This window comes from Acartia tonsa, chromosome 7, assembly GCF_053477335.1.
Source record: "Acartia tonsa isolate MP-2025a chromosome 7, ASM5347733v1, whole genome shotgun sequence".
Lineage (NCBI taxonomy): Eukaryota > Metazoa > Arthropoda > Copepoda > Calanoida > Acartiidae > Acartia > Acartia tonsa.
In genome coordinates this window covers 48,647,236-48,675,065 of record NC_137266.1, presented here as the reverse complement: position 1 = coordinate 48,675,065, position 27,830 = coordinate 48,647,236, and the positions used below count along the sequence as shown (strand labels likewise).

Below are 27,830 nucleotides of genomic sequence, written 5' to 3'. Positions count from 1 at the left end.
ATTTTAAATGGGATGGGTAAAATGAAAAATATTTTGGGGGTGCCTACGGCACCCCCAAATTCGTTTGGGAGGGTAATCACCTCTTTAAAGGCATAAAAGTTACAGGAAAACTATTTTTTTTATAGAAACTATTTCGCGGTCCACGATATCTTATTTACCCGCCAAAAAAAATGTTGGTTGAGATTGTTGAAGAAAATACATAAATCAATGATAAGCAAATTCGCATCCCATGGGGAAAATAGAAAACATGGCTGACGGTATGCAAATATGAAAACTTCATTTTTTAAAAAAATAATAAGACTAGACAATACTATTTTTTTTATTTATATCATAGTTTTATCAACATAATGTAGCAAAAGAAGTTTTTGAAATGAAAAAATAAAGGATAAGCGAATTTAAAATCAAATTTCTCACTTAAGAACTTGACTCTACATCTTTTATTTTGAGTGATAACAAATAAAATTTATATTTCTATACTTATATTTTTTTAATGCAAAAAAAAACAAATCTATAGGATAAAAGTTTCTCTTTCTTGTTTGATGTCTTAGGGGCGCAGCCATAAGTATAAGAAAAAGTTGGTAGCTTCACAACGTTGTTATTCTATACGACAAACTATTCATAGCCGCTGGCTATACATTGCTGGGCTTACGAATATTGGCGGGTGTTTTTTGAAAATAACAAAATATTAAAATTCAAAATGTTTGTATATAATGAACGAATCATCATTGTTTCCCTATAAACGTAGGAAAATCTGAAAAATCGTCCAAATGAGCATTAACAGTATTTTGATCAACATTTACATACTGTGATTGGATGGTTTGGGGGGAAATGTCCCACACCCTATGAAAATAGCTTAAAACCACCACAGGACCAGTAGATGTATTCCATGAAGAGTAGAATCCGATCAGTTCAGTGGTTAAAGAGATCTTAAACTTGAGACAGACGGACGGACGGACATACATCAAGGTACTTTGGTTTATAGATAACAAATTTAGCAAAAATCTAAGAAAAAAATATTAGTTTTCTGTGAACACGTCAAACATTGAGTTTATCGATAAAAACAAATTTTTCAAAGTTTACAAATATTCTCATATTTTCTACCAATATGTATTTTGAGCGCAGCGACTCAGTAACTGAATAGTTCTAAATATATGTCAGTCTGTTAAAGTATTTTTGTGTATTTAAAATTACTTAAATTGGCTTCAATTGAGACTTAGTTTGTGTAATTATAGGGTGCTACAATAAAAATGATTTGCTTATATTTTACATTATAAACTGCAAAATAATCAGAGTTTTTTTCAACTAAAATGTACTGAGCTTGTTACTGCTACTGTGGTATCCGCCTAGGTTAAATGGCAGACACCAGAGTTCAAATGACTACGGCAGTGCGAACAGACGTGGACACATATATTATAGAGAAGCTACGCTTCTCTAGCAATCACTAAATAATAAACAGAGTCTATTCAGTTGTTCCTTTATTCAGGGTCTAAGGTTTACTAAAGTTATATACAACAAACAATAAATACACAGATTGGAATAAGTAATCATAAAACAGAATCAATATAATACATATACAATAATCAGTTTGGGCAATAATGATCCCCCATCCCTGGAAAGGGTGGGGGGAATTAACAATACAGCTTAACCATAATAAGGCTGTCAGAATCTATCATTAATTTTAGGCATAGGGAGGGGGTCGGCAGACCCCTTCCCCAGGACTCAGGGGAGGGCCCTCGGCCCTTCTCCGAACCCAGGTCAGGGTTGCCATAGACATGGCTCACGGTTGCCGAATACCACAACTCTCCCCTCGGAAGGCTGGGAGGGGGTTTCCCTGCCAGACTTCCGACAGTGGTTGAGGCCTTCGGCCCGCTCCTTAGGGCTAATTTATATACAAGCGATAATGATTCAATGGAATCCTAGTGGTAATTTTCAGGGCTGATGGGCCCCCAACGTGGGATAGAAGGTAGAGGCTGGCTTTTGTTGGACACGTAGCTCGGCGCCAGCAGGTGTCAGGTTGGCGTGGGGCACAGCCGCTGCGGGACCGGTCAGTAACGGGGCATTCTGGTTGTTGTTGGCAGCGGCTGGGGCACTGGCTACCAGGTTGACCGTCTGGGCGACAGCCTGGCCTCCCGAGGGGCCGCGGGGCTTTCCAGAGTGTGGCCCAGGCCTGCCTGGGCGGTCATTTCCACTATCGGCTGATTGCATGGATACCATTTCCTCGGCTGCTTCCCGGCCGATAGGAATGGCATCCCAGTCTACTGAAAAGTCCCGGGACTTGGCATGGGTGAGCCTGGCTCTGGCCAAGGCCTTGCGATACAAGGTTGGGTGGTACAGGAATACTTGTGACATCGCGTTCATGGCGGCCCGTACACCTCCTTGTGCGGCTGCCAGGGAAATGATGGTTAAGTCTCCCAGCAGCTTGAGGATCAACAACAGCAGACACAGTATGGCTGCGCCATCTCCCCACTCGTGAATAGCCTGTCTGAACCCGGCCCAGACATCCAGGGCGGCTTCTCCTTCTTCCGCCAGTCGGTCAATATCGTAGGACACGATCCCATGGTCTCTGGTGGCTGAACAGCTACCTTGCTGGACGCATGAGCCATACGACAGGCGGGTCAGCATGGCGACCTTATACGCTGGGAAAGCTAGCAGCTGCTGCCAGTCATTCAGCTCGGCCTGCGAATACAATCCTCCCGAGCTGAAGTCACCCAAGGGCTCGGTCAGCAGCTGCTTGGGTGTATCCAGCGGGGGCGGCCTCTTCTTAGGTGCGGGGGTTAGCTCTATCCATCCTTCCTCAGCGTGTACAGTTAGGGGGTAGGTGGAGGAGCAGGGAATTTTGGTGGCGTGGACGCTATACACCTTTGTCACGGCATCTACAAATCCTGTGGGCTCCACCGGCACCTTGTCCCAACATTCATTGCTCTCCCTGACCACATACTTATTACGTTGGCAGGTAAGCTGGAGCAATACATCTCCCCTCAACACAGAGAACGTGCTCCCCTGGACGCGCAACGGATGGGCCGGGTCTAGCTGCTGGAGCTTCCAGCAATTGGCCGCTACTTCTTCTGCTGCGGCGCTTCTCATTCGAGTTTCCAGGGTAAATCCGATGTAACCTGCATGTATCTGGGCCTGCAGGGGGACATCCACGTCCCTGGCGGATACTCTGGGCAGCGCTGCCGCAGCCGGGTCGGCTGCCACGAACAATGCTGGGTGATTGGTGGCATGGGCCTCAAAGTCGCAGTTCACTATTGAGGTGGGGGTAGTCATGTTGATGAAGAATTGGGCTTGATGGTCAACCAGAAACGCATCCATCACCAGGCTGGGCTGGAGGCTGCGGATCAGCCTCAAGGGGCAATCTCTCCCCAGGTGGTCCCACACGTAGGTGGCCTCTCCAGTGATGCAGGACAGCTCGGAGTGGGGACACTCTAGAGTCAGGTGGTCAGACTGGGACTCCACCCGTCCATTCTCGACTACGTAGGTCTCTTCCTTGACCAGCAGCCGTCGCTCCTGGAGCACTAATTCATTGCGGTACAGCTGGCCTTCGAAGTGGACGTCCTCCCCTTCACAACCCACCCCCTCGGGGCTGTTGACCAAGGCGCCCACCATGTCGAGGGTAAAGAACAGGGGGTGGTTCAGCTGAAACGTCAATGGCTGGGTCTTGCCTGGCAGAGTGTAGACTCGGTTCCTGGCCAGGTCTCGGCACATCTCTGGATCAATCTTGGTTGGCCGCATGAGGGTGGGGACCGAGGTCACCTTGAGGTGGCCCCAGACTCCACACCTAAATGTCCACTGGGACACTGCGAGTTGACAGCTATATCCCGTGGTCTCCCTAATCTTGACTTGCTGCAGGACATGTATCTCATGGCCCAAGGGCACTTCCTGGTGTAGCGGCTCCTTGCTACACATCTGCTCCTTGTTGTAGGCGGTGACATGGGTGGGGTTGGCACAGTCCCACCCTACCAAGACATAGCTAGTTGTAGGCCACACAGCTGCGAGCAGTAGGCCCCACAGGACCATCCACCAGTGTGAGAATCTACCAGACAGCCATCGACCTCGCGCACGCATCTGGGGATCCTCGGCTCAGGCCACAACTGCTTCTTGGGGCTGGACACTGCTGGGCTGCTCCTGGCTAGATATAAATTTCCATTGAGCGTTATCTTTGGACGCCCGGGGCGTCCCGATACCCTCCCCAATGACAGACTGACAGGCGACTGGCGCCTGCCTGGGTGTCGGCTCCCCTAGCCCCAAGAAGTCCCTTCCCTTGTCCATGGCATGCCCAGTGGCATGGGGCTGGAGTGCGTGTGGCCCAGGCTCGCCCTGTATTACATCCCTCCCCTGCCCTAGGAACTCAGGTGCATTTGGCACAGGCAAGTCCTTATAATCCCAAATCTCAATCTCCCCAGCCTCTGGTGCGGGAGGCACAGGCAAGGCTGGAGGGTTACAATACTTTGGATACAATACATTCGTCAAATTTAACTTATCCTGGCTCAGTTGAGAATGGTGGACAGCTGGGCTCCCTCTGCTGGCAGGGGGCGCTGGATGGTGTATGGCTGGGCTCTCCCTGCTGGCTGGTGGCGCTGGATGATGGATAGTTGGACCCTCCCTGCTGGCTGGTGGCGCGGGCTGACTGGGGGTGACGGATGTCACCCCTCCCTCTGGGGCTGCTGGCTCGTTCCAGGATCCAGGTATCTCGGTGGCGGCGATGGTTGTTGCCCCAGGCACCAGTGTGGGGGCGCTGGATAGCACCCCCCAGTCATCGCAGGTGGCGGCGGCGGTTGCCGCCCCAGACATCAGCTTGGGGGTGCGGGGGCGCACCTCTCGTCCTTCCCACGTGGCGGCGCCGGGTGGCGCCCCATACATCGACTCCGATGCGCTGGCTAGCGCCTCTTGCCTCTCTCGCTCAGCGGCCGCCAGGGCCTCCCCGTACACTGTCTCGGTGGCGCTGGGTAGCGCCCCTCCACTCTTGCTGGGTAGACTCGGTCTGGCAGGCCCCATCATGTTGAGGCTGAAGGGTTGAGGCCTCAGGACTTCTGGCTCTGCAATGTTGGTTGGCTGCACGAACTCCGGTCCCAAGTGGTTGAGACTGAAGCCCAGGCCAACCCGATTGGGTTCAGCCGCTCCTCCCAGCACGTTGATCCTAGCTGGGATGGTTCCAAACTGCGGCATTCCTTCGGCTCGGCCCGCTGTACTGGGGGCAGCTGCTTGCTGGAGTGGTGCTGGGGGCGCGCTCCCTTCCATGTTGGCTACTCTGCTGGGCTTTCCTGAGGGAGCGCCCTTGTCAGCGATGCGTCTCTGGCCGGCTACCTGGTCCCAGTCAGCCTTGCACTCGGCTGCCGTATGGCCTGCGTAATGGCAACGTTCACATTTGGCAGGACGGTCACAACGTGGCTGGGTGCGTCTCTCTTCTAGGCTGACCTCCATAGGCGTAGGACAATCTCTGACTCGGTGGCCCTTCCCATGGCAGCGATAGCAGCGGCCTGGAATCTTGTCATCTGGGGCAACCTTCCCCATCTGGTGGAGACCCGGAGCCAAGGCGCCAATCTCCATTGGCTCCGACTCATCATATTGGGGCAACTGGACGCTGGCCGATCCTGTTAGCCCGTCGGTGGCATCCACTAGGCACACACCCTCCTTCAGCTGCTTGGTGATCATGGTCACGGTAAACATGGCTCGCCTCGTGTACTCAGGTACCGAGGCGATCTCATGACCCATCATTTCACGTTTCACATTAGCGTTACGAATGCCACGATTTAATTCGTCTATCAATAATTCAAGGTCCTCGTGGCTATAGGCCTCCCTATACAACGCACACTTTGTGGATATGTATGCTTGTATAGGTTCTGTCGAGTGCTGCCTGTAGTCTCTGAAGGCTTGCTTCAGGGTCTGAGACTCATAGGCTGGACGAAATAACATTTCACACTCGGCCTTGACTTGTTCGTATGTCAAGGCTTGGCCTGCCTCACAAACAGATGAGAGGCCATCTCCGCCGCTTGCCCCGCCAGGGATAGTAAAAGGGCGTTGCGGTGATTCAGTGTGTCATGGGGGGGGCACACGGTAAGCCGCCCATGACATTTCTAATCTCCGGATGTGGGAATTCCAGGATTGCTTGGGCGGTCCTCGGTACTCCGGCAGGTTACTCAGCATCAGCTTGCGGTACTCGGCTGGAGCCGGCTGGGGATCGTCCTGGAGCCATCCTTGGAGCTGGTCGCCTCCTTGCGCTTGTGGCTGCTCCATCGGGTCAAAGGTTCAGCGGCGGGACACTAAGTTTTAAGTCAATACTATAAGTGGTTTACACTTAGGGCTTTCTAGCCTAGCAGCCAACACTGTTTATCACTAGGTTGGTAGTTTAACTACAAAGATCTAAAATAGGTGTACACTAGAGTACTTGTCACTAGCTTCTAAGTTGTAAAGTAGGCTGGTAGGTGTAGATAGTTGTTGAGGGTCTGAACTGCTGTCAGGAACTGATTTGGTTTTCCTTATCACACTATAGATAGGAGGGAGGAGCTTGCAAGTCTTTTTTTTCTAAAAATATCTCTGTTGGATGCTATGGAGTAGCTCCGCTCCTGTGTGTGTGTGTGTGTGCGTGAAATCTCCTTTCCTTGCAACGCGCCTATGCGCCGTCAGATTTGCGCACACAGGTAAAACGCGCACCTATCCCTCAATCTGCTCTCTCATTGGTCCTCTTTATCTTATTCGTCCGTTGAATTTTTGTTGCGTCCCAAGCTCTGCTGCGCGACCTGTAAATGGCGCTCTGTTCTCCCGGTCGCTATCTCCGCACCGTGGACGGACTTATTCAAGTGTGGGTAGGAGGGGGAGCGCGTGAGGGGACGGGGTAAAACCGTCCGTTCCCCCCTATGGGGAGGGGGGGGTGCTGCAGGTTTGAAGTAACTGGGTGGTGAGGTAATTGTGCCTTTTCCTTAATCCTGAGCTTATTGTTATGTCACCTCAATTGTATTGGCTTCAATTTATGGTGGGCCCCTCCCCTTCCGTTGGGATAAGGGGTGTATTTGTCGTGCTGAAGGCTTGGGGTCAGATTGTTTATCAGTGCATTGTTATATTACATCTAGGTTCTATTTTTGGCTTTATCACAATACACAACAAATTTGTTTACCAAGCCTGTTCTATTTTTAGCTTTATCACAATACACAACAAATTTGTTTACCAAGCCTTGCCCATAAATCTATTGTTCAGCTTTCACACTAGGGTGGTAATCCCTAAAATTTGATATAATATCTGTTTTTCTAGATGGGTGGCTGCGCTGTAGCCTCGCAGGAGTTAACGTAGTTTTTCTTCTGCTTGGTACACTACACTCGTATTTTCGCTCACAGCTCGCAGCTATTTGGCTTGTTTCAGCCTGTCGGCGGCAGGGAATGTCCCGTCCTGCAGCGCCGTGTATCCGAATCCGGCTGGTGGTGGCAGGGAATGTCCCTTCCTGCAGCGCCGCTGGTTCGGATCCTGCTATCTCTTGCAGTAAATGTTGGCCTATTTTCAGCCGTTTGCACTTATTTGGCCTGTTTCAGCCCGTCCGCAGGCCTGTTTCAACCCTTGAGCGCTCAATCCTCCGTTAGATGTCGGCGCTTCTCGCAGTTCTCCGTCAAGTTTCGCTGCTCTCCGCAGTCTCTCGTCCGATTTCGCTACTCTCCGCAGCTCGGGTTCCGCCACACTTAGTGGTCTTTCGCTAGGTTTCGCTTCCACAACTGCCGGATACAGAGTTAGACCTTGCTATCCAGGGTGGGTAATTCAGGTTGCTTGTGTCAGTTTTGCCAGTTTCACTGCTGGGAGTACCTTAGCCTCAGCTGCGCGTCTGCTCTACACTTGTGGTTTGCTGTAATCTCACACAGCTGTCACCAAAAGTTTTGGTATCCGCCTAGGTTAAATGGCAGACACCAGAGTTCAAATGACTACGGCAGTGCGAACAGACGTGGACACATATATTATAGAGAAGCTACGCTTCTCTAGCAATCACTAAATAGTAAACAGAGTCTATTCAGTTGTTCCTTTATTCAGGGTCTAAGGTTTACTAAAGTTATATACAACAAACAATAAATACACAGATTGGAATAAGTAATCATAAAACAGAATCAATATAATACATATACAATAATCAGTTTGGGCAATAATGATCCCCCATCCCTGGAAAGGGTGGGGGGAATTAACAATACAGCTTAACCATAATAAGGCTGTCAGAATCTATCATTAATTTTAGGCATAGGGAGGGGGTCGGCAGACCCCTTCCACAGGACTCGGGGGAGGGCCCTCGGCCCTTCTCTGAACCCAGGTCAGGGTTGCCATAGACATGGCTCACGGTTGCCGAATACCACACTACGTCTTGTTATTGTCCTTGCTATTTGTATATATTTATATTACAGAAATTTAAGTTTACTAGCTCAACTTTCAATTTTTTTATATCATGAAAAAAATTCTCGTTTTTATCAGTGTTAATTTAACCTTAGCATTTTATCGATTAAAGGTATCACTTATAAATCTAGTATTAGAGTTGTTTAAACATTAGCCATTTTTTGACATGTCTTTAAAGAAATGTAGTTTTAAATAAATCATAATCAATAATCATGCAGTGTCTTTTTACAACTAGCAACTAAGCACTTAAGGTTCTTTGGATAGGGCTTCATAGACAACGCACTCCGTAATAGCAGTTAATAAAAACTTTAACAGAATTGCTGCGAAACCGATATATATCCGTTCTGGATTAAAACTGTTCCTCATCCCTACTGAAAAATCATGTATATCATCATATTACAGGCAATTTTTCACGAATATTAAAATAAAAACCTTAAAATTGATACATTTTTTTTAGCCCGGGTCTAACAAAACTGGTTTTAATCTTTTATCTTTTCATTTGGATATACGCTGTCTTGGTCTTGGTCATGGATGAAATCTACAACCTTTTTAAAAATGATTGTACACTTGTTAGAGTAAAACAATAGCCCCTCTTTAGGGCTTTAATATTTTTTTTTCCTAAACCGTGGACCCTGTGCCGACTTTCAATTAGGTCTTTGAATATCAACAAATTGAGTCGTAAATAATTACACATACAAGTCGCTACAAAAGAGCAGAATGCAATTTGCTAGCAGGCTAAGAAGGTCCCCAACACTGGATCCAGATAGTTGTCTGGGTTATACATCTATACTTAATACATTTATTATACGTTATAACACTTAATCATGTCCCTGGTATATATATGGAAAGTTATTTCCTATACTATGTCACAATATTGGTATCTCGGCGTTACCCCCCCCCCCCCCCCCGACTACTGACGAACAACTATTTTAGGTTAGGTTAGGTTTTAGGCTAGGGAGCCGAGCGCTGCGGCTATGCAGGCAAGGGGGCCGAGCGCTGCGGCTAGGCAGGCTAGGGAGCCGAGCGCTGCGGCCAGAGTTCATAGTTCGCTGTTGGGGGGGGGGGGGGGGGGGTACTCAAATTTTCAATATTGAAAAAAAAATTTCTAAGAGGATAATACCGGTATCTCCATAAGAAAGACATTTATTTTGCTTCTGCTAAAATATACACATATTATCACTTTGTATCATTTACAAGCGTAGCTACAATACAACATGTTTCTTTTAATAGCCAACAATGTCTAATTGTTAAAGTTCTGTTAGAACCAGGGATCACTTATGAACATAATCAAAATTACTCCTTCTGTAGATTACAACTACAAATAAGACTTATGTAATAAACAGCTCTTTTACCCTCCCTTCCTGGTCAAAGTGGTTAATTATCAGCAGTTTGAATACAACAAAGCGTTTGACATAAATGAGCATTTACTCAGGGAGGGATGGGACATTAGACTGTAAAACATACTGGAAGCTTTCTAATAGTCTAAATATGGTTTTTCTTCTATCTATTTTACGTGTGTAAAATTTTTTTGAGTATGCTGAAATACTGTATAACATTGCAAGTAACTTTAACGCTATACCAAAGTCACTTTTAAAGATTTGGTATACCGTCAAACATTTGCATCAAAGGAAGACAATGTTTCATGTTGCCCTAGATTGTATTTTTATGCTAAAAGTATAATCATTATCTTTTTTTCAGGATTTATGGAATTAATGACAATGGAGATAGTGATAAAATATTGATGAAAGCATCAACCCTCAGATTAGACAGTCAGAAACGCATCAAGTAAGTTACTCAGCCGTTGCTTTATATTAAGAAAATTATTATGCTTCCTTTTTTGGCTTTTTAAAACATAAAGAAAGTATAAAACCAGCTTATACCAATAACGAAATTAATTCGAGAAAAACTCACGAAACCTATACGTGTTTTTCAGCTGTCGTTGGGGGGCAACACATCGTAAAATTGACGACCTCTCAATTTGCCCCCCAAATTTTATTTTAGATTTATTTCACTTATTGGTTATACCTTATACCTATTAAAAACGCCTAAAATATAACTTTCATAAAACTGTTATTTCACTGCTAAAATTTTCTAAAGAATGTTTTTTGAAATTGCTTATAGACTGGATACCATTTTTATTTAATTTAAAAAGTAACAAAGCTACAATTTATTTCTTTGTGTTTGTATATCCGTCCGTCAATGGATTATAAATTTCTTTCTTAGCTACCATTTAAGATAGAGGAATAAGATTTTTTCATCAATAATTTGGACCAAGGAAAGACAAGGAAAGCATGTTTTGTCGTATTTTCACAGTAGCTTTTCTTCTTTTTTAGCCCCTGCGGAGGGCTCCAACACTGCAGGGTAATCATCAAATTTTACCTAACCTTAAATAACCTATCAAAGGCTACTGTGAAAATACCACGAAACCCTCTACCTCGTTTTCTTTCCATGATCAAATAATTCTGTTAATATATGTATTTATTCTCATTTCATTTTTAGTGAGATAGAAGAAGGACCAATTCCTGTAAAAATAACTTCTTTGGTTTGGGTCTTCCTTGGCATACTATCTGTCCTTGTTCTGGTTCTTATTCTGGCGGGAGCTCTTGTCAGGATTTCTAATATCTGCGCCAGGTATGGTTGTAGATAGAATTAGATATCTTGAGAGATAGATAAGATACCTATCGAATAAAAATTATATGTCTTATTTGTTAATAGAAAGTTTGACAGCTTGATTGGCAAGTTTCTGTTTAATATAGTACTTGTTAATAGATAAGAAACAACATATCTTGATAACTACAGTATGGATTGTTAGCTTTAAATGATTTAAGGGCAGAATAAAAAAGCTTTGGATTTGTTTGTACAAATATGTAAGTTTCTTGTCATTAATTATCAAGTATTATATTACCTTTATAGATGTATCAAAATTAAATCTAAATGACACTGTGTGTACAAAGGTGTTCATGCAATAAATTCTCGATTGTTGTAAGTTAATTACAGATTTACTGACCGACTTGTTTAGTTGTTCTATAATTTAAATTCGACTCCACTTTAATAGTCCACATTTTTATTTAGGAGTATGAAAATATTTTTAGTACTTTATTTTAAGGTATTGCAGTTAATTGTTCTTACTTCATAACCTTGATTAGCTTTTTATTGCTATGCAGTCTATGAACATATTTTTCTTAGAGAAATGTCTATTAAAATTGGTAGTTTCTAATGGATACTAAAATCTAAAAATTTCAATCGCCAATTTTTCGCATGATTGGTTTTGCAAGAGTAAATGACATTTTTGAACTTGTTCATCTAATCCAAGGTAAAATATTGGGTACTTCCGTTCAATGCAGTGATCATGAGGGATAAGACAATGGTTGATAAATTGATGTATTAACATTAATGGTTAACAAAATTACCCCTTCTGTACTAGCCACTGTTATAATAAACAACCCTACCATGCTTCAATAAAAGTACTAAAAGTTTTAAGCCAGCGAATAAGCGAGGCTGCTCATTCTATTATGAATACCATAATAATTTACAGTACATTGTCCCCCTCGTCCCTGGTTTATAGTCGCAGTTTAACTCACTAAAAAAGTTGGATTTTTAGATTCTACCTTTCATTTTTTTATGGGGGGGGGGGGGGCGGTAAGTATATATATAATATATATCACATAAAGTTTTCAAGGACTATTTGCGTCTCCTTTAGAGGATTAAATTTATGTCAAGGGTTAATTTTTTTTTAAATTTCCAACCCCTCACAGAAAAATAGTCTAAAACCTGCATTTCTACATTTACATACCTGCATAAGCATAAATTTATTCAGCTAATGTAGTAAATAAATATCTATTCCATTGACTTTTCCCTGATATTAACGCTCACTCAGAGTAATGAAATATTTAAAATATTTTTATTTTGTTTCAAGTATAACTTAAAAGCTAAAAATAGAATACAATAATCCAAACAATTTCCAGTATACTTAATTAAAATAATTCAGTAAATACATATTTAAAAAAAATCTATGTACTTTAAATTTGTCACTTCAAAAAATGAAAGAAAATCAACTTTACTATCTGGCTAATAGTTAGCTACCTAATCTGAAATCACATAAATTCATGTTTATATGGACAAGAAATTTATCTATCTAAAAATGTACTCATAATCTAATTATTTAACTAGTTACTTATATAACTTATTGTTCAGATTGTGCTAGATCAATATAGGTTTTTCTCTATCTAATGGATGGTTTTATATTTGTATAAAAAATATTTATTTTTTTCTCTATCTAATGGATGGTTTTATATTTGAATAAAAAATATTTATTTTGATGTTGAGTAATTCTCCTCGATGGGGTTTGGGGATTGTTGCCAACCTCCATGCCCGCTTATAAGACTATCACCTTTCCTGAAACAACAGAAAACTGTGGACCGATTGGTCTTATCCCTGGTCTTATCGTTTACGAGATCTTAACAGATAAAAATGCAGACAGATAAACAACCTAATACTCTATTTATCTATTTTTAGAGTAAACAAGTATAAGCCGAAGCTCTCAGTGGACGGAAAGGACTCTGAGAACGGGGGGACTCAAACCACAAGCAGCTCAGTCACAATCAAAGACGACGTTTGCTCCCCCATAATGTCACACAGCAATCCTGATATCATTCCAGAGAAAGGTAGCAACAGATAAATAAATACTCTGATAGATAAATAGATAGAATTTAGATAGATAGAAAAAATATATACAATACATATAGTTAGCCAGATAGCCAGATAAAAAAAATGATTCAAGGGCAACGTTGTCGTAAGTTGGATTTAAAATAAACGACAAGAAATGCTGTATGATGTAAATAAATTTTCTCTTATGATGGTCAATATCTTGCCCTAAAATGAACGTATTGAGTTGATATATATATATATCGAATTTTAAATGATGTCATTTTTAAGCTTTGGCTATGGTTTTAGGACAATGCAGTTATTTGGAGGAGGTTTTTAATGTTATTTTCTCATGTTTCTTATTGTAAGAATACGTTAAAGCAAATATAGATTTTTATAATTTTTGTTACAATTTAAAAAAAATAAAAATCTTTGTCTTAAAGTTGTAAGAACTAAAAACTTATATTTTATTGGTATTAAGATGATAATATAAATAATTTACGTTGTAAAGGTAGAAATTTTGTAGGATAAAGGTTATGTCATTAATAGTAAGAATTTTATTATGCAATATTTGAAAAGATTTTGCATTTTAAGAAACATATTTTATTTAATAAAACTAAATTTATATAAGAAACTTATATGTTATAGTCTCTTAAAATATTTGACATTTTAAGTCTTTATTCTGACAACAATATTTTAAGATTTTCCCACATATTATTTACCAACAAATGTCATAAAAAGAGTGTCTGTTTCTACTAAAATATCTCGCTAAAGTGTATATAGTTTTTTCTTTACTAAGAGGAGTCTCATGAATGGAGTTAGAATATTGTCGTCAATGTAGGTTGTCATTTATTGGTCATTTTGTAGGAGTGAAGAAGAGGGTAGGGTAAATAAGTGGGGGGGGGGGGGGGGGGTCGATCGTTATTATAGCCGCTTCAAGTTTCACTTTATTAGAGTACATGATAATCAAAGATCCAAGTAAAAAAAATCCATTTTTCTCATGTCACCGAGACAGGTATTTGGCCATTTTTGAATTTCCCCTTTCATATACTAAAAAATTGTTTGTTTTTTATTTCAAAACAAAACCAATTATAAGTTTCTTCAAAGTGGATGGTGGATTCTGACAGCCCAAATTGTGTTAAAATTGTGTCAAAAATGATCTAAGTGACGTAATAAAATGAGGGAGATGAGAGGAGAAGTGGGAAAGAAAACCCCTAAAATAGAGATGGATAATCTCTCATTTTTATTACGTCACATGGATAAATTTTAACACAATTTTAAAACAATTTGGGCTTTGTCTGGATTCTTGTACCCTCCTCATTGGGTGACCTTCCTAGATTAATAACATCAAAAAATAGGTTTGAGAAGAAATAAGTAAACATCTTATTCTAAAAGAATTACATTTATTTAGGAAATGTTGTACAAATAAGACAATTCTCAGTGTTTAAACTTATTTTGTATAAAACATATTTAATATTTTAAGGATTAAATATTAAATATGTTCATACGATTCCGTATTTCTAGATTGGTTTATAGTAGTATGTTTATTGGTTAAAATATTATTAACGTCTATAACATTAAATGATAGGAAACACAAAATGCAAGACTTAACATTATTTAATTTAAGTAATATAAGAGACCTGTAGTAAAATGAGTATACAGATAACTACCTCCCTCCCTTTTCCAATCATCTTTTTCGTCTGCTAGCAAATTGTTTTCTGCTGTGTTAATAATCCCGACACAAATATGATTTTCAAAAGACCAATTGAGAGTCGGCACATTATCATTGGGATGGAAATATACATTTATATAACCCTTTTCCCCTCTAGTGTTTTGCTCTAGTAGTAATATATCGATTTGTTTTTTTAAATTTTACCATACAAATTTTTTTAGCTGTTATAAGGTAACATAAGATTTTCTATTTTGCATTAAAATATATTTGATATTAAAGAGTAGTGTTCATATGTGAAGGGAAAAGCACTTGAAGATTATTTGTTTTTATGAGAAAGGGTGACAATATCTGTAAAAGCCAAGCTCTAAAATCAGAAGGAAGAACAAACGAATAAAACTTGTAGAGTCAGAGCTTAATAAGCAGAACATTAATTTCTAAGTCTAAACTAAAAAAATATAAATGTTTTGGAAAATTGCGTAAATACAGGATACAGTAAAAGGACATAGTTATTTTTTTAGAATTTGATTATAGAGATTCATAGCTTATAATATTATGCCTTGCTGTCCTATAGTTAATAATTAATCCATAAATTAGATGAATAGGATAATTAAATAGTTGTAAAAAAACAGCATGTTTTAAATGAACAAACGGAATTTCTGGGAATGATTACAGACCAATCAAATCATGCAGAAAAGTAACGAAGAAATAAAATTTCTTTGTCTGAAAATATGCCTATTTAAAGCTAGGAAAATATTTTTAAAATTTTTATATCAATTTTTGATATTTTGTGCGCTTTTATCCCTGACAATCTATATGATAAATGTTTGAGATATTTTTGTTTGCTTCATTAAACATTTTCAAGATGAAATCATTTCATAAAATGCAAATATGTTAAGAAAATGTATCTATTTCATCTTATGATATCAATAAAGAAATCTTAAATGGGATCTTAAGGGATAAGGCAATGAAATTGATATATATCCCCAGTGACGATGAACAAAACTAACCCAACAGTAAAATTAAAGTTATTTGTTGAAAATTTGGAGAATGCTCGTACCAAATAATAAAAATCAATTGGAGCCAACGGATAAGATAATGGAGCTATACAACTTTTTGCTCCACTCAAAAGTCATCTTCCCTCCAGAATAACTACTCTAATATTATTGCCATCATACAGTTTTAACTTTTAAAACTTTAATAATGGATGTTTACAATTTTGTTAAGTAAAGGATATTGAAAATATAAAGAATACATCTTGAATATAAACGAGACTAGCCTAGTGCTTTGTTAAGCATATGGATTTGTTAGGGGTTCACACAAAAATATAAATATTTGACAGAATAAAAATAGCCAAAACTTTAACCTAAATCAGAGAACAAATAACCCTACCCCCTCAAAAATGAAACAAATTCTAGTTGTTTTTAGCTTACGTGTTTAAGATTAATGCAAGGTTATGATACATAAGTCCGAGAAATAGTCAATTATTTAATTTTGCTATTATAGGCCCTCTCATGAATTTTTGTAGGTAATATAAAGCGTTGGTTTTGTTAAAGGTGGAGTTTTCAAGATGACTAGAACACCTTCTTAAAAACTAAACAATTAATACATTGAAAATATTTTTATTTTTGAGAACCTTCCTAATCCCTAAGTGCATAAAAGCTTCGCTACAAACTAACAATGCAATTCATTTGTTTGTTTTTAAATATGATTGTTGCTATATATGTTAACTAGCGGCTACGCCCCTAGAGGCCTCTAGGGGCACTTGAGGAGGAGAGAGTCGAATTTAATAATTCAATTTCTTATTTTAGATTTTAAAAGAATAAGTTAAAAAATATTTTACGTTTGATGTTTGTTTTTCGTTGAACTCTCTTTCTAAAATTGGGAAATTTTTAAAAAATTTATTTTCTCTAGGGAGGGTGGTGGTACCCTCCCCCAAAATAGTTATAAACCTTCCTGGGACATATGAGAATCTACCCTGTTAAGGAGAACCCGATCGGTTCAGCGGTTAGCGAGATCCTTCGGTACACACAGACAGACACACAGACAGACACACAGACATCCTGTTACTTTAGTATAAGGATAGTAGCTGTGCCCCTAGGATTAAAAGTGATAAGAAGTCGGGGCACAATAATAGCTTAAAACCATCTAAAAATGATCTTTCATTAATTAAGTTTTGACATTGAAAAATCCAACCAATTAATCAAAATTGAAGAAAATTACCCAACAATTTTTAGCCAATTAAATAAAAACTTTGAGTACCAGTGATATTTAGCCTCCAATTTCCTCTCCCTCCCTGATTTCAATGCATCATGTTGATATGTATATGTAAAGAAATACAAATAAACAATAAACTTATCATAACTGTAGACAGCTTAATGCTAATATCAACATTTGTTTCAAATTCATTTATAAACATATAAATGCACTATGTAAAATCAAGAATGGTTTTATCAAAAACAAGCTAATCCAAATTTTAATATATTTTAAACCCCGTTTACTGGATTTGTTTAGCGACTTACACACCCTAGTTAGGTATTGTGTTGACTTTGGTATTATGTAGGGATCTAAAGGAATAAGACAATGGCCGATAAATTGATGTATACGCTCAGTGATGATACACAAAATTACCCCTTCTGTAGATTGAAACTATTATACACTCGAACGACATATTTTACCAAAAAAAACTGTGGATTTGAAAGAAATTTTAAGAACACGTGGGAAATGTTTAAAAGATTTTATGTAAACAAGGATTGCAACATCCATAAAAGCGAAGCACTGAAACGGTTGGACAAACGGACATTAACACTTGTATAGTGTCTGAACTGAATAATCAGAATATAAAAGTATAAGAGTCGAAACAAAATTGTAAGTAAATTTGTTGAAAAACTGCTTGATACAGGATAATGATTATAGACATTCTTAAATTTTAAGGACTTGATTATGGAGTTGATTCTCTTATGATATTGTTCTTGTACGGACATTCTGGTAATGATTATAGAGTTGCTACGCTTGCTAAATCGTACCTAACTACTACAGGAATCACTATGCAAAGTTTGAAATCGATATGACAATTCTAACATGCCTAAATTAACGAATAAAAGCTATCTATCTCGGACGGACGGACGTACGGACGGACCGACCCTAATTATAGAAAAGCTTCGCTTTTAATATAGCTGTTATAAGTATAAGAATATTAAAAGTATAGGAACTTAAGATTTCATATTGAAATGCATATATATTATATATGTTTCAGATCGTAACAATCAGAAGTTTATTCGAAGAAACTCTTACAATAGTTCCTATTCCTCATATACACAATATAAAGGTAGCATAGATAGATAGCATGGATAGATAGGCAGATAGTTAGCCTTTAAGATACATTTATATGTAAATAGATAGCCTGGAATATGCATTGATAGGTGTAGATAGATAGCCTGGAACATAGATGGATAGATAGATAGCCTGGAAAATAGATGGATAGGTAGATAGATAGCATGGAAGATATATTGATTGGTAGATAGATAGCATAGAAGATAGATTATTAGGTAGATAGATGGCCTTGATAATAGATGGATAGATAGATAGCCTGAATGATAGATGGAAAGGTAGATATAATCATGAATAGTTAATAGATTGATTAAAGACATATTATAAAGATGGCAAGATAAATATAAGATATATATACATGGAAAAAAGCAAAAATAAAATTAACCATGTTATCTTATTTTTAGGCTTAAAAACTTTAGATACTTTTAATGAATTTTAATTGATTGGTTGAAAACTACTAGTGCCCTTTCTTTTAAACAATTGTTATAAACTAGGGTAGGGGAAGTTTTGTTATTCATCATTTGGGATATATTAGAATTTATTTTCTAATGTCTTATCCCTTAATATCCATAAAAAAGGATAGATTTGAGAAATATGACTGCAATAATACAGTTATGGCCTTTAGAAAAATAATGTGGTTGCTATGGGAGAAGCTACTGGTATTATACGCAGTGTTGTAAGTTAATTGTTTAATCCGCTGAGATTAGAAATAGGAATGCCATATAATACTCTCTTTCTTCAAACAAGGGAATTCAAATAGTAAAACAAATAGTTCGATTCTAAAACTATTGTTAGACAAAATATTTTTGAAATTTTACTTTTTTAGAATTTGATTTTTTATTTTACTTCTCTCACCCCTAGCTTCTTATGTTTTTTTGGGGGGAGGGGGAGGGGGGGGTTGAGTGTGTCCCAGAGAATAGCTTAAAACCACCGCAAGACTAGTAGCTTTATTCTCTGAGGTAGTGCCAAATTGGTTCAAGTTCCTTTTTCATCTTAAGCATAATAACCTTATAGTTTCAGTACTTTTTCGAAAATCTATCGTTAAAGTAAAATTGATTATACTCCAATAAAAAAGTTTTAAGAATTAGACCCAATTTTTTAAGTTTCAGTCCCTTGGGTAGGATTGAAATGAGTGTCTTTGATATTTATGAACAAAACAAGCCATTACTTTTAAAACATTGTATTTTAAATCCTGAATTTGTATTTTCATCCTTTGATTTCTTTTAATAGAGAAGTTTTTATTGACTTTTTTGTGTATAAATGATTTTCATTATTATTTTTATGAAATACTGTACTCAAAATATGATAAGTTTCCCTATAAAGAAGCATAACTTACTGTTATAGGGATCTTAAGTTACAAAAAAATTACTTAAAGTATTTTATATTGTTTAAAAGATATTGCATTTAAAATGGCATCTTTATAAAATACAGTGTGTTTTTTTTATGAGAACTTTTTTGAAAGCAATTTTACCCCACTTATAGTTATCAGAATTTAATGATTAATGGCTTATTTTCTTTGTTTTTTAAGGCAATTAATAGAACAACAAAAAGATATTTCAGTTTTTTTTTTAAAAGTACAGTAGAATCTAAAATTCAAAACTTAGGTGTCAACATCTAAAAATGGTTTTAGCGCATTTTTCTTATGCTCAAATAACAAACCTTTTGCAAGAATGGCTGCTTAACACTTCAAAGTTGAGATATAGAAATAAAAATGTATACAGATACTATTAGGGACATGTACTAGAACATATCAAAGTTTGAAGGTCATATCTCAACCAGGGAGGGAGTACTGGCCCCCCAAAGTTGACTACAGAAAATCCATTTTTTAAAGAAAAATGCGCTAAAACCATTTTTATATGTTGACACCTTAGTTTTGAAATTTAGATTTTACTGTACTTTTTAAATAAAAACTGAAATATGTTTTTGTTGTTCTATTAATTGCCTTAAAAAACAAAGAAAATAAGCCATTAATCATTAAATTCTGATAACTATAAGTGGGGTAAAATTGCTTTCAAAAAAGTTCTCATAAAAAAAACACACTGTAGAACAACATAAAACCGCTGATTATCTATTACTGAATCGATGAGTTTCTTTATTTTTAAAAATATTTATATAGGTACAGAGATTGTATTATTTTATTTTATTTTTAGACTGAAGTGTTTAGTCTATCTATCTGCCATTTTCTAACCCTTCAAATACATAGTAACATTTCCAATATACTATTTTGTACTTTTATTTGAGAACTTAGAGTACATAAACTCCATGTACTGCATCCTGCCAAAAAACAGTAACATATTTAATAATACACTCTTGTGTATTTTTAGTTGAAAACAAAAAGTACATAAACTCTATGTACTGCACCTTGCCCAAGAATAGTAACATATTCAATATACTATGTTGTACTTTTAGTTGAGAACAAAAAGTACATAAACTCCATGTATTGTACATTGCCCAAGAATAGTAACATATTCAATATACTATGTTGTACTGTTTAGTTGAGAACAAAGAGTATATAAACTCTATGTACTGCACCCTGCCCAAGAAAGAACACACTCACATGCACAGAAGTAAATCAAAATATGGAATGCAAGCCAGTCAGGTAAATTAACTTTTTATTGCAGATAGTAAAGGAATTTTTAGGTGCTATACCAGGCGTATACTTAAAATAATAGGTGTATTTTTGGGCAGATATTCAATTTTAAAGAGATACAAAGTTTGTACAAAAAAGTTGCATTTTTTTAATATGAAATTGAGAATATTTTTAAATAGATCAAGAACTTGTCGTTGGTTTTTATTAGAATTGCTTTAATCACTCTTAGTCACTCTACTTATCATATTAAAGTCTAAATGTGCATACAATAGCATGTTTGTATTAAGCATTGTAAATCTAAGAAATTTTGAGACAATTTTAAATGAAATTTTTGTAAATGATACTCTTTTTCTTGATCATAAAAAGTACCATATATCTTTATTTTATATGTCTGTCGTCCATTTATCCGATCGTCTGCAATATTAAGCTCTGTTTAAATATTTAAATTACTTTATGTCAGTTTGACTTCACAATAGCATGTAATGTTTAATACAAAAATATCAACCACTTATTTGATTGGATTACGAAGCAAAAAAAAACATTAAAATAGAAGACCTTTTAAAGAATAAATTATTTCGTAAAATTTAGTAAAATTTGTAATAATTTTTTCATATTAAAGATTTTTATGTACACGTACAGACGGACATTTACAATTAAAAGTAGCTTTACTACTGAAATAGCTTTACTATTTTATTCGTTTGTATTTACAATATAAAATTTATTTAGCTTTAAGGATTGTAAAACAATGTACATATCTATAAAAGCCATATATTGGTGTTCCCTTAAAAAGGGAAATTTTTTATTTTTAAAGCAAGAACGAAAATTTTTAGTTTAGACAAAATTTCGTCTTCATTTAATTCTACTAAAAGGCAAAATTGGGTGCATTAATGATTTATATTTCATTACTTTGTCCGGTATGCTTTTCTTCTTTTATCATACAGCATGACCCTCAAAAAAGTATTTTTAAGCATCTGCAGCCCTTATTTCTCAATGAATTATAAAAAAGTGCATAAGTCCTTGTTCTCCATAGTATTCCACATAAGTAGATATAAAAATATTTTTTTTACCTCCATTAACACCGGAGATTTTTAGAGCTAAAGTTTTGAAAAAGTGACTGAGGAAAAAGTAACTTTTAACATGAAACGACTTTTTTAGCAAAATTAAGGTAGAAATCCTTTTATTTTTGTTACTAGCAGAAACTTTATACAAAAATGAAATAAAAAATTTAGTTTTTGAGTAAAAAGCATTTTTTTACACATATTTTTTGAGTCTTTTTAGTTTAATGATATTTTGAAAAACTTACTTATTAGGCAAAATTGTTTAAGATTAAAAAACCAAATAAATCTTTATGAATAAAGCAGGAAAATTGTTTTTGTTTCACAATCCTAACTTTAATAACAAAAAAGTTATAAAGAAAATAAAATTAAAACATAATGATTTTTTTGTCTAAAAAGCTTAATTAACCCCCTATTAAATTATTGAGATGTCAGAAAAGTAGGCGGAGCAACTGTCATAATTAATCCTTTTCTCAAATAAGGGTTAATAAATAACCTAAAATTTGCAAATAATCAATTCATTCAGTAGTATTTTTTGCCATTAAAAATTTATATTTTTTGGTGGAATAAAAAAGAAATAATTAGTTAACTTGTTTTTCTTTGTGTATCATTATTCAGTTGCCAGAAAAACATAATATAACCATCCAAAAAATAAGAGAAACAAAAAAAATTCTTTTTCTCAGTCACTTTTTCAAAACTTTAGCTCTAAAAATCTCCGGTGTTAATGGAGGTAAAAAAAATATTTTTATATCTACTTATGTGGAATACTATGGAGAACAAGGACATAAGCATTTTTTATAATTCATTGAGAAATAAGGGCTGCAGATGCTTAAAAATACTTTTTTGAGGGTCATGCTGTACATACAATCGATCGTGCCTTAACGTTTTCTTACATTCGTTTCGTATGTATCTCAAAGTTTTGAACTTAAACTTAATAATACAAGATTAAAATAAAAAATAAAAGGGGCAGGGGTTAAATAACCCTATGTTCATTGTGTGGGGACCTTTTTTCGACTTTTAATTTTGTCTTTGAATATCAGCCAATAGCATCGGAATAATTAACACAGCCAAGTCGCTACAAAAGACCAGAGAGTAATGTGCTAGAAGACGAAAAAGGTCCCAACCATTAGAACCAGGTAGTTGTCTGGGTTATACATCTATACTTATACATTTATTCCTACAAGAAAGAGACGCATAGCAGTTTATTTTGTGGTGATGTGTTGACACCTAAGCCTGGTAAAAGAGTGGCACAATGTGTTACAAATTGATGTTTTATGGCTCTCTATTGAAAAGTGGGTTGGAAATCGGTTTAAGTTATTTTTAGAATAGGCAAGACCGCACTTTTGCTTATATGCATCTAGAAATATTGTGACACCCACCCCACTTTCAATACTAAAAGAAAAGTATTCATATTTTATTTTTAAAAGCGAAGCTTTTCTATAATTGGGGTCGGTCCGTCCGTCTGTCCGAGATAGATAGCTTTTTTTCGTTAATTTGGGCATGTTTGAATTGTCCTATCGATTTCAAACTTTGCATGGTGATTCCTGTAGTAGTTATGTACAATTTAGAAACTCTATAATCATTACCAAAATGTCCGTACGTCCATTTTAAACATGTTAATTTTTCTACTTTTTTAGCAAAAAATTTTTATGTGATTTAATTATCCGTTTGATCTAAATTTTTTGGTACATTGATTCCTGGGACAACAAAGTACAGTATCATAAGCGAAGCAACTCTATAACTAAGTCCTAAAAATGTTAGTATGTCTATAAACATTATCCTGTATTAAGAAGTTTTTTATCAAATTTACTTACAATTTTGCTTTGACTCTTATACTTTTATATTCTGATTATTCCGTACACTATACAAGTATTAATGTCCGTTTGTCCTACCGTTTCAGTGCTTCGCTTTTATGGATGTTATCATCCTTGTTTTGTTGTGTGTTGGGGTCTTTTTTTTCTGTGGCGATTCCTCTTGGAACCAAATAGTTATACACCTTTACTGGGCCTATTAGAAGCTACATAATATAGAAGAATCATATCGGTTTATCGGTTAGCGATATCCTTTGGTAAATATAGACGGATAGATATCCTGTTACTTTTACATTGATTGGTAAAGGGTATTTTGTAAAGTTAAAAGTTGATAAGATTAAACTTACTGCTACCAATGATTAAATATTCCACATAACTGTAAAATGGAATTAGCAAATGTATTACACTCTTTTACACTTTTCTTTACTACTCTTAAATACTAAATAAAAAAATAATAGTATTCAGATTTAAAATTTATAAAGTTTTTCTCAAAAGAAAATAAGTTATTCCTTTTCTTTAGTATACTTATGTAGTAAAAACAAAATCATAATATAGGTGTAGCTCAATTCTAAAAAATAATAGATAGCCATTTTTGAAAATATTCTTTAGAAAACAACAAGCTTCATATTAGTTAAAATTAAAATATAAGTTGAACATAAGGTTGAAAATATTAAATATTTTTTTAAAAAAAGGAATCCTATTGTTTAACTGATATTTAAATCTAACAGCTCTTTTTATTTACATTAAAGTATCAATAATTAACCTTCTAAACTTCAAAATTATGCTTAAAAATCATTATGCTGGATATCTAAAAAAAAATATTTAACTTTGTTCTTTAAAACTTTAATATGTAATTTAACAATGAAACGTCATAGTTGCAAAATTTTGAAACAAATACACAAGGGAACGTTTAATCTAAACTTTCAAGATTTTTTCCTAATATATTTTACTAAATTTTCTCAGCATTACAATTTAATTTGCTCTATTTTTGAGCATTATAATCAATAACAAAGCGATTAGCCCAATTTTCATACATTATATATTTCACCCGCATAGCTTCATGAAAAAAAACATTGATAGGTAAAGAAAACATTAACAAACTTAAAGGAATCAAAAGTATTTTCTAAAAGTAGGTTATATACAACTCAAAATTTAATAAAATATAAATACATACAGTAAGCAATACAGGACAAGGGGGGGATGGGCTGTTTATTACATTAGTCCCCAAGTTTTGTTAAAACTTTTTCTTAATCTTTGGCTCAACAACTTTGGGTCTTATACTGAATTTTGATTGGTTAGTTCATTAAGTTAAGTTTTCATACTAATTATAATCTACAATTTTCTTATAGGAGCTACCTGAGTTACCCGTAGTTTATGAGCAGAGAGTTTTGACCAGGGAAGATTCGTCCGCAGAAGATTTGACCGCAGAGGGAAAGAATGCTCTGCTCAGGTAAAGTTTGTCTGGGGAAACTTTGACCTATTCAGGTCTAGAAATTTAACATAAAAAAACCTTTTTTCGGCAAACCTAAGGGTCTAAACCTGTAGGATAATACCAGCATTTGGCATAGATACCAATTATTTGAATATTAAATAGAAGCAGTTATAGTGCCCAATAAAGAATGACGTAATACAATAAAAATGACCTATGATAGGCCAGAATACATTTAACCATTGGTCAATTACAATGTATACTGTCCTAGTGTTGGTCTTTTGTTTTGTGTGACGTCATTTTCATTAGGCACTTGAGTTACTTCTATTCAATGTCACCCTAAAAATATACTTAATCATTGAATCATGTTTGCAGAAGACCTGTGAAGTACAAAAAAATATTAGTTTTGTATAATTAAAAGTCAACTAATAAGTAAAAATAAAATCTTCTTAAGAACTAATGTAATTGTGATTATATTTCAGAATGGACCCACCTCCTGTCCCCCCAGAATTTGCTGACACGCCCCCAAAGGATACTTCTCCACTTTACCAGGTATATAATACAGGGAACACCCACTTGTTAGTTTAACCACGCCCACTTAGAATGTATATTAGGCTGTTTAGGATAAGCCAAGTTATTTAGACTTCAAGCAAGGCAACTTCAAATTGAGTGTTGTGTCATATTTGTTGGTGTATAGATTTATTTTTGATAAGAATAAATTCATTAAAAAGTTCGATATTATCATGACCGTGATAAAAAACTTTAATAGTAGCCTCGCTATAATTGAAGAACTAATTATGAGCAGTTTGACATTACAATAGCGTTTAACAACACTATTCCTCTTTTATGCATATAAAGATTAGGGCTTTGACCTTATACAAAAAAGGGCGTAAAAAAAAAATAATCGCTCACAATTTAAATCATGTCAAGTACTTGATAGAACCCAAAATGTTTAGATTTTTTGATTGGTCATGTAAAGACCTTTCTTTGCCAATTTGGAATAAAAAAGACAGACCCATCAAACATTAAGCCATGACGACTCTCTCTATTTTTAGTTGTTTGAGGATGAATTATTTGGCTAACATAAACCAAATTTTGAACCAAAATTGCAGTGTTTATATTGAAAATTTTGAGCAATTATTTTTTTAAAACACCCTTTATGTAGTTATTATATTTATTATTAACTTTGTTCATAGTTGGTTGGTTTCTTGAAAACTTTACAAATTCTTCACTAAATATGCTTAATCATATGAAAAATGTTTAGAAATTTTTCAATAAGGTTTAATGAACTGAAAATGCGCAAAAATGAACAACAAGGACGAATACGTCTTATGATTAAAATATGTTTAAATAAAAATAAACAAGTTGTAAATGAAAAGTCTTATTTGGTATTATTATGGTATGAACACAGTACCGATTGAGTTCTCCATTTTATGGATGCTTTGCGAGGACCCGAGATGATTTAAAACTATCAAGTCTTGGGTTGATTTTAGGTCTTTTCTACCCTTGCGGGTAGAGCTCTTGGATGCTAGTGGCGCCGCCACTAGTTTTTATTGTAGCTTATTGATAATTATTTTTTTTCAGATTTACAAAGAGAAAGAGGAAGATTTAAATGTCACAAGATTTTAGAATAAAAACTATTTCTTATTATCTATTTAATTAATGTTCTTAAAAACTATAAAGTAACTGTCAATAAAAGACAAAAATATTCAGAATAAATATAAAAATTGTATTCTTATTGTGTATGTATTGATATCGTATATGTTGTTTGACAATTAAAAAATAGCATTTAATTTTTAATAATTGTTGCTCAAAAGAGAAATAAGGTTTCTTTAATAAAAGATAATTATTTTATTTCATCGTTCAAATACCTCTTATATTTAAAAAATTTTTCACTAACTCTGCAGGACCTTAATTTATGGGAATTTTTTTACAATATGGGGGAGGGAGGGTTAATTTTATGATCCATTATGATTATGGGAATTAAAACTTTTTCTCAATTATTTTTTAAAGGAATACTTCTATCTCAAATTAGGATATAAATTTAATTAATTTAATTGTATTAACTAATTGCAGTAAAGTGCTTTCAATTTAATAAATTATCTTCATTTTTTTGTTGATTAATTAACAATTATTTATTTGATCAATCATTTAGCATTAAATAATGCACTTTTGAGGATATGTTATAAAATTGTATACTGTAGAAAAAACAATTCAGTATATGAAATTTATTATTTAGTATTCTAATAACCGCTGTTCTGTTATTATTTATGTTACAATTTTTATACCAACTTAGTTCACTAAATTAGGTTATAAATGGTTAAACTAAAACCACTTGCAAAAAGTGCACGTTATATAAAAAGAAACATTTTTTACAGTTTACAATTAAATTAATCTGGATGGTTGTACTTCTGTTAGTATGTTAATATTTATCAAATGTTGTTATATTTTGGTAACTTTAAAATAGTGCAATATCATTTGATCAATCAAAATTTTTATCAGTTCCGTTGGTCATTTTGGTGATTAAAAGCTTACGTTATATTCGAAACTATTCAAAATAATTGATATTTCTTGGTTCGTTTCAATGGTAGTATATAGTTTTGATATAGTTTTCTAGTAGTGTTAATTAGGATAAAGCTATCTGTAGATGTAAATATAGGGAGGGAAGCGACTATGGGCTGTTTATTACACTTGTCCCCAAAAACTCATTATAACGTTTTCTTATTCGTTTGCTTAAGTACCTTGGGGACTTTATTTAATTTTGATTGGTTGGTTCATTAAGTTGAGTGTATCAAAAATTTCAACCACTGATTGTAACTTACAGAGGGGGTAATTTTGTGTATTCTCAATTGGGATGTACATCAATTTATCGTCCATTTTCTTATCCCTTTAGATCCTTGGCGTTCTGCTATAGCTGTGCAAAGAAAAAGTTTAAAATTGTGAA

General features: G+C 35.6%; 1 protein-coding gene across 1 annotated transcript in view; it reads left to right on the top strand.

Annotated features, from left to right (window-relative positions):
* LOC145324362 (neural cell adhesion molecule 1-like) overlaps positions 1 to 26,897 on the top strand; it is a 72,097-nt gene extending 45,200 nt beyond the window's left edge. Inside the window, exons 14-21 of the mRNA XM_080166967.1 lie at positions 10,057 to 10,143; positions 10,858 to 10,989; positions 12,874 to 13,022; positions 17,928 to 17,999; positions 20,497 to 20,600; positions 24,807 to 24,907; positions 25,369 to 25,438; positions 26,471 to 26,897. Coding sequence (XP_080023093.1) covers positions 10,057 to 10,143; positions 10,858 to 10,989; positions 12,874 to 13,022; positions 17,928 to 17,999; positions 20,497 to 20,600; positions 24,807 to 24,907; positions 25,369 to 25,438; positions 26,471 to 26,515 — 760 coding nt within the window. The 3' untranslated portion in view covers positions 26,516 to 26,897. The remainder of the gene's footprint in view (positions 1 to 10,056; positions 10,144 to 10,857; positions 10,990 to 12,873; positions 13,023 to 17,927; positions 18,000 to 20,496; positions 20,601 to 24,806; positions 24,908 to 25,368; positions 25,439 to 26,470) is intronic.
* Positions 26,898 to 27,830: the final 933 nt, after the last annotated feature.